This window comes from Peromyscus californicus, unplaced genomic scaffold (genome assembly GCF_007827085.1).
Source record: "Peromyscus californicus insignis strain IS unplaced genomic scaffold, ASM782708v3 Scaffold_3__1_contigs__length_106647218, whole genome shotgun sequence".
Lineage (NCBI taxonomy): Eukaryota > Metazoa > Chordata > Mammalia > Rodentia > Cricetidae > Peromyscus > Peromyscus californicus.
Genome location: NW_026294551.1, coordinates 39,198,907 through 39,210,275, shown reverse-complemented (window position 1 = coordinate 39,210,275; position 11,369 = coordinate 39,198,907). Strand labels below are relative to the sequence as shown.

Sequence of the window (11,369 nt, the reverse complement as noted above, 5' to 3'; positions counted from 1 at the left end):
ACAGAATGAAATGTCTTCAAAGCCAGCCACAGGATGACTGGGGCATTCCTGCAGCTGCTGGTGCTTTACTACTACAGCTCCTTCTCTGAGAGTCCTAATGGGGACAGCAAGAGTCAGGCACTCTACTTGGGGACAGGGCCACTTCATTTTCTCCTGTGGCTCCCATCCCTTCTCTGCTCACCTATTCAGCCTTCTTTTAAGACTTGACTTACAGAAAAGCATTGATTAAAAATGACCAAAGCAACCTGTAGAAGAGTTTCAGACAGTGAGTCCATGACCATCATGGTAGTGAACATGGCAGCAGGCTGACAGGCATGGTGCTGGAGCAGCAGCTGAAGGCTTACATCTTGACACAAAATCATGAAGCAGAGAACAGGCTAACTGGGAAAAGTGTGGGACTTTGAAACCACAAAGCCTGTCCCCAGTTATACATCTCCTCCAACAAGGCCACAACTCCTAATCATTCTACAAAAGCCCCAACAACTAGGAACCAAGTATTCAAATGTATAAGCCCATTGGGACCATTATCATCCAAACCCCCACATACTTCAGGGTATGTCCAAGGGAGTAAGTGAGTTTCCAGGGAACTTTGCTGGGACAGTCTCATGTTGCTTTGCCCCTGACTGCACACAAAAGACTGGATGTGTCCAAAAGAACGAACTGGAAGTAAAAGGCATCAGAAAACTGGGTCACATGATCTGGGGGTTGGGGACACTATTAGTGGTATTCTCCTGAGGGCCAGTCGGCACTACAAGACAAAGCCCACTCATGGCATTGGCAGATACAAACACTTGGTGAAAACGCTAGAGCCTAAAAAGAAGAAAGCCAAAGTGGAAGTGAGAGCCATTAATCTGGGGACAGATTATGAATATGGTGTTTTAAACATCCACCTGACTGCTTATGACATGACTCTGGCAGAAAGCTATGCCCAGTATGTCCACCGCCTCTGCAACAGGCTCTCCATCAAAGTTGAGGAAAGTTACGCGATGCCCACCAAAACCATGGAGGTGATGCGGCTACCAGCCCAAGGCAACAAAATGGTCCTAGACTCAGTCCTTACCACCCATGAGCGAGTGGTTCAGATCAGCGGTCTGAGTGCTACATTTGCAGAGATTTTCTTGGAAATACTCCAAAGCAATCTTCCAGAAGGAGTCCGGTTGTCAGTGAGGGAGCACACCGAAGAAGACTTCAAAGGAAGGTTCAAAGCTCGGCCAGAACTGGAAGAATTGTTGGCCAAGTTGAACTAAACACTGTGAGCCCTTTCATGCCATCATCGGTCTCAGAGAAGTTCTTCCTGCTTGATCAGAATAAGCAGGAGAATGAATGCGTATACTGGGAATGCCTCCTGTGTCTGTGACATGCTGTGCTTGCCAGTTCCCACTTACCTTAACAAAGCCTAGGGTATTCTCCACCTAATAAAAATCTGCTGTAACCACTGTGTATGTGTGTGTGTGTGTGTGTGTGTGTGTGTGTGTGTGTGTGTATGTGTGTTATGTATATGTGTTTGTGTGTATGTGTGTATGTATATGTGTGTGTATGTATGTGTGTGTATGTATGTGTGTGTGTATGTATGTGTGTGTGTATGTATATGTGTGTGTGTGTATGTGTCAGTTATCCTGTAAACTGTCTTTAAGGAATTCTGTTTCTCCTTGTCTAAACATGTTCTTATTCCACCATACTTTTTCTTTTTTTTTGTAGACCAGGCTGGCCTCGAACTCACAGAGATCCACCTGCCTCTGCCTCTGCCTCCTGAGTGCTGGGATTAAAGGCACGCGCCACCACCACTTTTTCAATTAGAGTGAATCCATCCTTTAAAGCAATCTGGTGTAAACTAATTGTTTATTTGTTTGTCTGAGTCAAGGTCTCTATGCAGTCCTGGTTGTTTTGGAGCTTGCTATAGAGATTAGGGTAGCCTCAAACTCACAGAGATCCACTGCCTCCTTACCCTCAACTCCCACCCCTAAATGCTGGGATTAAAGGTGTGTGCCACCGTGCCCTGTAGGAACTCATCTTTTGAAAGAACATGGCATGGAGTTTTATAATGAATTAGCGATTACAACTTTAGTGAACTCTGTATTCGTCTGTTTTCTGTTGCTATAGTGAAGTTCCTGGGGCTGGGTTCTTTATAAAGAAGAAGATTCAACCAGTTGTGATAATACACAACTGTACTCCCAGCATTTAGGAGGTAAAGGCAGGAGGATGAGGAGTTCAGGGTCATTCACAGGTACATAGTGAGTTCAAGGCCAACTTGGGTCACATGAGACTGTATCCACATACATACATATGTACATGCATACAAGATATTTGCTAAGTGTAGTGGTGTGTATCATCCCAGTGTTCAGGAGATTGAAGCAGGAATATTGCAAGTTAAAAAAAAATGACCTTGATCAGGGGCCAATAAACTGTGATCTGTTAATCAAAAAAAAAAAAAAAAAACCCCAGACTGTTTGCTCTTCCGGTGACATTCCTCAAATCCATTCAGTTGTTGTTTCCAGTGACAGGGAAACTTCCCTGTGACCTGGCCCAAGCCTGCCTACCTGGATTTCAAGCCGTTCTTCAGACTTCCTGAATGCCAAGATCATGCCCCTGGGAACTGCCCACGGTTGTCTATGATGAGGGCCAACTTGACAAAGCAGAGTATCCTTTTTCTGCAAAGCCCAGGGCAGAGTGAAACACCTAGGGCACAAGTCCATCCCATGGCAGCCATGGGGATCCTTATTTAAGTCAATAAAGAAAATTACTATTTTTTAGTTTACATGTAATTTCAATACTTAAAAAAGATTTATTTATTTTATATATGTGGGTGTTTTGTCTGCATGTCTGTCTGAATACCAGAGGGAACTAACCCCATACAGTTACAGACAGTTGTGAGCTGACATGTGGGTGCTGAGAATTGAACCTGGGTCCTCTGGTAGAGCAGTCAGTGCTCTTAACCACTGAGCCATCTCTTCAACCCCCTATACTTTCATTCCTTAAATGTAAATCAGTTTGCTCCTCTCCCATTCCTGCTGCCTCCATCCTTCCCTGGTGCCCCTCTGCTCTCACATCACACGTGTCTGTGTGCTGCCCCACCCCCATTTAAGATTACTATTAAAATTACCAAACTTCTAAGATGAGAGAGAGAGAGAGAGAGAGAGAGAGAGAGAGAGAGAGAGAGAGAGAGAGAGAGAGAGAGAGAAAGTTTATGGATTCTATTAGTCAAAATTATGAGACCCGAGAGACTGTGGCACACTGACAGGACGTGGCCTTAACGTTTTTAACAGAAATTTGTAATGAAGCAAGTTTCCTTTTCAGACTTACTTATCTTAGAGCCAGACTTCCTTGGTTTCATTTCCAAATCTGTGGTGTATCAGCTGTGTGTTTTTCTGTAGATTACTTACCTCTCTGTGTTAAGTGTCTATTTGTGTAACAGAAACTAAAAATGACACCCACTTCAAAGGATAACTAGGAGAATTAAACAGATTAGTACTTAGGATAGTACTGGCTCATGGTAAGTGCTGTGTTAAGTGTTAACCACAATTCCTATCATTTACATGTTTTGTAAATCCCCAGGTTTTAATCAAAAATAATTTTATATTGAAACACAGACTTTACATGCTTACAGGCACCATGCAATATTTTAATCTGTATAACTGTATGATGTCCAAATCAGGGTCTGCATCTCTATCAGGCAATTTCTTGGTGGTGAAAACATTCACAATCCTTTCTTCTTACTCTGTTGAAATATACAGTTCATTACCATTGTCTTTACCTGCCCTACTGTGAAAAAAGCATAATAAATACATCTCACTTAGAAGAGCACATTTTTCCTGGATGACCACCACCTACTCTTTGACTAGCTAATCACCCTTCCAGTTCTCAGCTCAGTTTAGAGAAAAGTTCAAGCAACCAAATGGACGAACCTACCTAAGTACTAGACTCATTAAATACAAATGTTAGGACTTCCAGGCCGTGGAATGCCAAGAATTCATTAGTGCTGTATTTCAGTAAAGACTAAGTCTTTAGTAACTCTGGTGAATATTAACTAACAATGTGAAGACATGTTGATGTGAGAAAGTACTATTAAGCACTAACAGCTAGGTACCTAATGATAGAGAATTTTCAGTCTTAAGTATTAAATCTTGAGAATTTTAAGATCCATGTCTTCCTATAGTTTGTAAAATTTTTACAGCAACCACACATATTTTTGGTAAAAGAAAAACAACCTAATGTAATTTTTTGAAAAAAAAATCATACTTCACATTTTTATCTTTTCTTTATTCTTTGACGATTTGACATGTGTATACATGGATCCTATCCACCACTAATTCCCCCTACCCCAGTGATAATCCCTCACATGCCCCTTCTCCAACCCTGTCATGTCTCTCCACCTCTCTCTCCTACTTTCTCCCCTACTCACCGGCCCTCCCCTACCTGCTCTACTCTCTTCCCACACCTCCTGTCCCTCCCTCTGGTAACCCACTGAGTCCATGAGTGCCTACCTGACAACCTTCTGACTGCTTTGGTGGCTCGACCCTAAGCAGATCTTGTGGAGAAAGGCATAATTGCAGTGAGTTCGTGAATACAAGAACCAAGACATCGTCCACCACATACCTTTCCACGCTCTGGCTGTTACACTCTTGCTGTTCCTCTTCTCGGGCCCCACATTTTGGGGGGTCTCTCTCAACACTTTGCAGCCACCATTTAAAATAGGAACCTCCAACACCGACACAGTGCCTGTCACATAGAAGGTGCTCAGTAAAGCTTTACAAGACCTCTAACACTGACACAGTGCCTGTCACATAGTAGGTGCTCAGTAAAGCTTTACTGGATTGTTGTCTTGTCTCAGGGGAATGGGAAGAGGGCAGAAACATGTACAAGCATCAAAGGGAGAGACTTCCTAAGAAATGCAGAAAGCTTCCTGAATCCACCAAATACTGGTGAGACTGGTGCTTCTCTCAGGAATGTAACACCTTCTGAAGTCACTGCCCTCTACCCCAGACACCCTGACAGCAGAGGTGCAGGCTGTGGTAGTGACTAAAGCCTGGTGGCCAGGCCCTGGAGGTTGCTGATGAGCCCTTCAGCTGGTGCCCTCTGCTACCATTCTGAACCTGCACTCTGCATATCTGTCCACTTGTCTCTTCCATCCACAATCCAATGTCTGCTCCCATTTCCCCAAAGTGACTTAGATACCACACTGGCAATATCGCTTCTTGGTGTATTGTTGTTGCAAAATGGCTCTGTGTCTCAGCTCACCTTGGCTCTCCAGTTTCAGTAACACCCTAGTTTCAAGCACACTCCCACTCTTGACCCTCAATCCTCATTGGTCTCCCCTAACAGTTAATCCTCACAGTGTCTGCAGGAGAGGACAGCCTACCCACATGGACCTATATTCTGTTTCCAGGAATCTTTGCTCTCTCCCAAGAGTCTACTGCCCTCTAATACCCTGAATAGTCATAAGACTCAAGTTCCCACTTTCCAAGAGTTGACAACCGCTGGTAGAAAGGACCAGTATGAAGTCAGACTGTTGACTGTCTCTGCCCCACACCACTGGTTTAAGAGAGTCCTCTGCATACCCCAGTTTTTCTGTCTGTAACATGAAGGCAATGTGATGTAGTGTGAGACTCGCTCTAATTCTATCCTTTTAGAATAGTCTTCACCTTCTCTGAGCATGCTCTGCTCACATTAAGATTCTGCCTCACAGACCAATCACTCATGCATATCTGCCATCTGCTTGTGCCCCAGAGCAGGTGGCTCTGCATCCCTCAGTCAAATGGAGATGATCACTCTCGCTGATGTAGGCAGAGGCTCCTCCTTAGTCCAGTGAATTCCAACCTTCCTCAGAACTCACTACCTACACATGAGGGACATCCTTCATCCTCAGACTCCCTGATGCCCTGTTTCTACCACTCATGTGCCACCTTGTTCCACCTCATGGGACAGTTGTTTTTATCACTGTCCCTGCATCAAGAGACTAAGAACTCCTTGAGGGAAGGAGGAGGCTTTACTCCACCATCTCTGCCCTCACAAACAGCAGATGAGTAGGAAGTTGGTTGAATTTAAATGCCATGGAAAATGAAATCCATGTGGACCAAGAGTCGAAGACACAAGCCCTTGATGTGTGACCATGAAGCTGCATCACCCTGAGAGGTCATGAGGAAGACTGTGTGCTGTCAGTGAACCCAGAACACAAGACCTGGGGAGGTGGGTGATGAGGCTGAGGGCAGAAAGAGCAGCAGAGACGAGGGAGTGTGGTCTGGGCTTGGGGAGAAGAGGAAGAATGAGGAAGGACAAACTTGTCCTTTGTGAAATGACCATGAAGGACCCCAGGATACTGCCCTAACCCTCCCAGCTTTTCACTTGGAAGCACTGAAGAGACCTGGCTCCCTCTTCACTCCTTTGTTTTCTGTCAGTGAGTGTGGATGCTGCAGTGTGAGGTCTGGGGCAACTCAACCTTGTGAGTCAGGGTAATTGAGCTAAAGGTGAGGGAGACTGGGTCCATCATCAGGTTTCCCTCTCTTGCCCTACTTTGATTCTAACTGTACCCCCGGCCTTGGTAGGCTGCATCTCCTACACAGGTCCCCAGAGACTAGGAACATGAGGCATTTCCAGGGACTGTTTGGAAAACATGCATCTGCTTCTGTTGGCTACACACTCATCACTAGGTATCAATCCTTATTCATGGACTAGAACATTCTTTGTCTGGGTCTCCCAAATTTGGCTTCATTTTCTGCCTCTCTTATCATTCCAATAAAATCTCTCTCTCTCTCTCTCTCTCTCTCTCTCTCTCTCTCTCTCCCTCCCTCCCTCCCTCTTTTCCCTATCTCTTTCTTGTTCTAGATAGGCTAAAACAATCCTTCTGAATGCTGCTGATCAAATGGCATTTTTGTGTATGGAAGAGTCTGGAGTGGTCAGTGTCTTCTGTCTATGCTCACACCCCTGTTTGTTTCAGAGATTCCAGACAACCTGGAAAGACTGACATGAAGGCTCCACTGTCTGAGATCCCAACCACCAAGTGCAGCGAGTTCCTATCCACAGCCCGTGCCAGCAGGTGTGAACATTGCATCCTTCCTCTCAGGTTCACAATCACACAAAACCCATCTCAATCACTATCTTGGTGTGCCACATCCCCCTCCAGCATTCACCCCCACTTCTGCCCTCCAACTCCCTCCTTTCTCTTCCGTGATGTCACTACTGGGGAAAAACAATCTGTGAGGAACTCCTCACTTTTGGCCAATTTCAGTTTCCTTCCTGATACCATGACATCTTCTTTACTCAGGGTATTCGATTTTTTTTCCACAGCACCCCACCCCTCTCCTAGGCCCCAGTGTCTCTATAAAGAGGAGTTTGCAGCTCAGATTAGCACAACACTCAGCTGGCCTCTGAAGCTTCTGGGCTCTGCAGTCTCAGCTCTGTGCCAACCTCTCCCCCAGCAACACCATGAAGCTGTGTGTGTCTGCTCTCTCTCTCCTCCTGGTCATGGCTGCCTTCTGGGCTCCAGCACTCTCAGCACCAAGTAAGTGGACTCTGCCATAGCTGCTCCCTTGATGACCCATTGGGTTCAGTTTTCCAGCTGGGGCCAGAACAACAGTGGGGATTGGTCAGGGACAAAAGGGAGCTGGGAGATTCCCGACTCTGTTGTTCACAGTAGAGACTACCAGACAGTCACCAATAGTTAACGTCCTGTTTCCTTAAGAATTAACAAGCAATAGCAGAAAATGCTGGCCTGGAAGCCAGATATTCTGAGACTTTCTCTCTGGTCTAAGCTTGTCTGTATCTATGATTTGATTTCCCTAACTGAAATATGAAGGAATGGAGAGGTGTTTTGAGACAAAAATCCAGTTTCAATCTCCTAGAATTTTCTCTCCTTTTCGAGGACTGTCTTTCTAGAGTAAAAGTCTCATTCTGGGTGAGGACCATGCATTCAAGGGACCTTGTTTAGGATTCTAGTAGTCCATAGGGAAGATCTGGAATGAACAGCAGATTTGACCTTACCCTGGCTTTTTCTTCCAGTGGGCTCTGACCCTCCCACTTCCTGCTGCTTTTCTTACACTGCTCAGAAGCTTCCTCGGAACTTTGTGACAGATTACTATGAGACCAGCAGCCTTTGCTCCAAGCCAGCAGTGGTGTAAGTACACACTGGGGGGAGGGCCAGCCTCAGAAAGGGCCAGGTTCAGGTGAAAGGGCTAAGAGAAGGATTGAGTTCTAAGGGTTGAAGCTGTGCCAAAGAACAGTGAGGTCATGAGGTCACTTTCTGAGTTCTGATAGAGGCTGAATAGTCATTAAAATGGGTGGTAGCTCTTGGAGATGAAGGTATCCAGAGTCCATGAAATCAGAAACAGTCAAAACAATGCATACTTATATAGAAAGTCCATTTCAAGGAGCTGTGAAAAATTGGGAAACATCATCATATTGATCATGAAACCCTGTTTCCTAATATAGGGAACCCCTGGGCACAGATACACACCCAGGGAACAGAGTTTCAGGAAGTCTAGTGTCAGGATAATGCAGGAAGGATCCCCTCCACCATGGTTGCCCATAGAAGCAATGCTCAACAGAGTGAGATGCCTAGCACAGGCAAAGGACAATGCTAGATGTTCTCTACGGAACCATGGGATTCTTATCTGTCCTCTCCTTCTTCTACAGATTCCTCACCAGAAAAGGGAAGCAAGTCTGTGCTGACCCAAGCCTGCCCTGGGTCAAGGATTATGTGAATGACTTGGAGTTGAACTGAACTGTAGGAGGAACCACTTCAGGGAAGGCCTCCTGAGCCCTGTCACTCCTCATTCAGAAGTGCCTTGCTCCTTCCATTCAGAATTCCTCTCCCCCTTTTTAATCAAGTCTTTATATAGTCTTTGTTATTTTATTTGGCGTTATTTCTACTATTTATATTTAATTAAAGGACATGTGTCTCCCATGGGGATGGTCCACCATTACAGTTCCTCAGCAATTGTAGATATGATCATGTAGTTGATCTCATGCATTTTCATAATAAACCTTTTTTTAAAATGTAGTTGGTGATTTAAAATTGATCTTCATTTGGTTTGAAAATGCCAGGTGCTATTATAGATAAGCTATAGTTTGCAAAAGCAGTGATCATGAGTAAATACGGAGATCTTAACGTGTCTTCTTGTCTACATGGACTCAATACATCCTCTCAATGCTTCTAATGAGAATGCTAACACCTGTATAAGGGTGGGAACCGGTACCTACAGCATTATAGATTAAGAAACAGCCTTAGGGAGAAGGGTTCTCTGAGGCTTGTAGATTTGCTTGGGAAGCATCAGGAAAGCATGACCCAGAGGGACAATGTTGATCCTAAGGGTCATCATTAGATTGACATTCCAGAGGGAAACTGTGACTGGGACAACAACACAAGACAGAGGGAAGGGATGTGGTCCAGTCTTAAGGGGACTTCATTGTCTTATTGTCACCGTGACATTAGAAAATCACTTTACCTTACTAGAGCTCAGGTTTTCTGACCTGTAAAGTGGGGTAATAGTACCCACTGTATTGGAATGTATAAAACACCCCAGAAAATTTATCTCCCTCTCTGAACTCCAGCTTGTGTTCCTGGAAAACAAGGATTTTTGAAGTTCCTGTTAGCTCATGGGTCAGCAACCTAAACCACAGAGTAAATGAAATGACAGAGTCCTAAGTGTGTGGTTTGGCTGTAAAACATCGTGGACCCAAGCCATGACTACTTAACAATTCTCAGCCACACTTACTTCACCTAGGACAGAGAGAAATGTAGAATTGAATGAACAGTAGTTCTGATCAATAGTTCATAGACTGGCAGCATGTTGGAACTGGGAAAGACCCCTTAGGCCATCTAGTCTAACTCTCATTTTGTGGAAACTGAGGTTAAAGACTGAGAAATAACTTAAGAAAGACCTCTCAGTGTGTGACAGAGCAGCACTGCAGCTGATGTCAACCCCCAGGTCAATACTCTGTACTGGGTATCTTTCCTGGTGACACACTTCTGTGGTCCCCAAAGGGATGACTCCCTGAGTATCATAGAGAAGGAGAAGATGGCCTTGAAAGACATTTCAAACTTACCTGGTGAATAAAAGTGTAATCAGACCCTCTTCTCTGAGCCAACAAGCACATTTCCTTCCTTGTCCCACCCTCAGCCCCTCCTGGCATCCAGGCTACTCCATAGCAAGGGACCTAGAGCAGGTCTGAGAGGATGGGGACTAAGACCTGTTGGGTTCTGGTTTCCTTTGTCTAGATCTGAGCTATCCAATATGCTAGCACCTGCCAGAGTGCCTACTTAAATTTCAATGAAGTGCAACAAAAATAAAATTGAATTCAGCCTCTCAGTCACACCATTCACAGATGCTTATGGCTACCATGTTAGAAAGGACTAGTGTAGAACCTGTCCAGAACATGTCAGTCATTACAGAATGCTCCGTTGCATGGCACGTTCCCAGCAATCTCACTTAATGAAGAGTGATGATCAGGGAAGTCAGGGTAGCCTCGAAGGTTATAGTATAGCTTGAATACACAACTCCATTCTGAGTGGATGGGACAGGAGAGAAAATGGATGGTCCTCAGAAGTGAGGCAAGGTGCAGTTCACTGTAGAAGACTGAACAAACGACTTCCCAATAGGACCACATCCTAAGCCCTAGAACCTGTCATTGTTACCACACAAGGAAGATGGCATTCTGCAGATAGGATTAAGCAAGAATCCTGGGGCACAGACCCAGTCTGGTCCCCTGTGTAGCCATGCACCCTGCTATGGGAGGCAGAAGGAAATTGGAAGAAGGGGACTAGATAGCCATGTGACAACTGAAGGAGATGTCATGCCGTTGCCTCTGCAGAGGGCAATGGAGGCCGTGGGACAATGGTTGGAGTGATGGCCCCGAGGTGAACGGGGCTTACTGCTCTTGCAGAAGCCCTGGATGTCATTCCCAGCACCCACATGACAGCTCACCGTCATCTCTGACTTCTTTTTTGGGGGAATCCAGTGACTTCTTCTCTTCAGCCTCCACAGGTAGCATATACATTATATATGGTGCATATACATACATGCAGGCAAACAGGGAATGTTTTTAAATCTTATAAGAAAAATGTAGATTTAGTAGCTAGAAAGGGTAAGGAAACTTCTTCTCCCCCAGGCTGATGAAACTAATTTTGGACTTCCAACTTCCCGGAAGTTCAGGGAATTAAATGTGTTTAGTTTCAAGACACCAAGATTGCTGTGATTTGTGATACCAGTAACAGGAAGTGCGTACAATTGACAGCTGAAGAGTCATTCACTGACAGTGGTGGCCTCAAAGGTGCAGAAGAGAATGGAACATTCTAAAGTAAGCCAAACATCCCTATAAAGTTCTTTATAAGAAAGGCTTGTTATATCTGTGTGTGATTTGTTTGGGAGCTGGGTGGT

At 44.9% G+C, this 11,369-nt stretch overlaps 2 protein-coding genes across 3 annotated transcripts; both read left to right on the top strand.

The window, feature by feature from the left end:
* Positions 1-641: 641 nt before the first annotated feature.
* LOC128122547 (39S ribosomal protein L48, mitochondrial-like) lies at positions 642-1,436 on the top strand. The gene has a single exon (XM_052758202.1). The coding sequence runs from the start codon at positions 642-644 to the stop codon at positions 1,245-1,247; it is 606 nt and encodes a 201-aa protein (XP_052614162.1). The 3' UTR covers positions 1,248-1,436.
* A 5,983-nt stretch (positions 1,437-7,419) lies between these two features.
* Positions 7,420-8,713, top strand: LOC128123390 (C-C motif chemokine 4-like). Of its 2 annotated transcripts, none has more exons than XM_052759749.1 (3): positions 7,420-7,495; positions 7,993-8,107; positions 8,638-8,713. In XM_052759749.1, exons 1-3 carry the CDS (start codon positions 7,420-7,422, stop codon positions 8,711-8,713), a joined length of 267 nt encoding a protein of 88 aa, XP_052615709.1. The 2 variants fall into 2 exon arrangements, with proteins under 2 accessions (XP_052615709.1, XP_052615708.1); XM_052759748.1 differs by having other exon boundaries at positions 8,626-8,713.
* The last annotated feature ends 2,656 nt before the right edge of the window (positions 8,714-11,369 follow it).

Bases quoted from the DNA above. Each gene is read 5' to 3' on its own strand.
- LOC128122547 (XM_052758202.1), top strand. From the start codon at position 642: ATGTGTCCAAAAGAACGAACTGGAAGTAAAAGGCATCAGAAAACTGGG.
- LOC128123390 (XM_052759748.1), top strand. From the start codon at position 7,420: ATGAAGCTGTGTGTGTCTGCTCTCTCTCTCCTCCTGGTCATGGCTGCC. The intron at 7,496-7,992 runs GTAAGTGGACTC...TTTTTCTTCCAG, and splicing joins TCCAGCACTCTCAGCACCAA to TGGGCTCTGACCCTCCCACT. The intron at 8,108-8,625 runs GTAAGTACACAC...CTTCTTCTACAG, and splicing joins TGCTCCAAGCCAGCAGTGGT to ATTCCTCACCAGAAAAGGGA.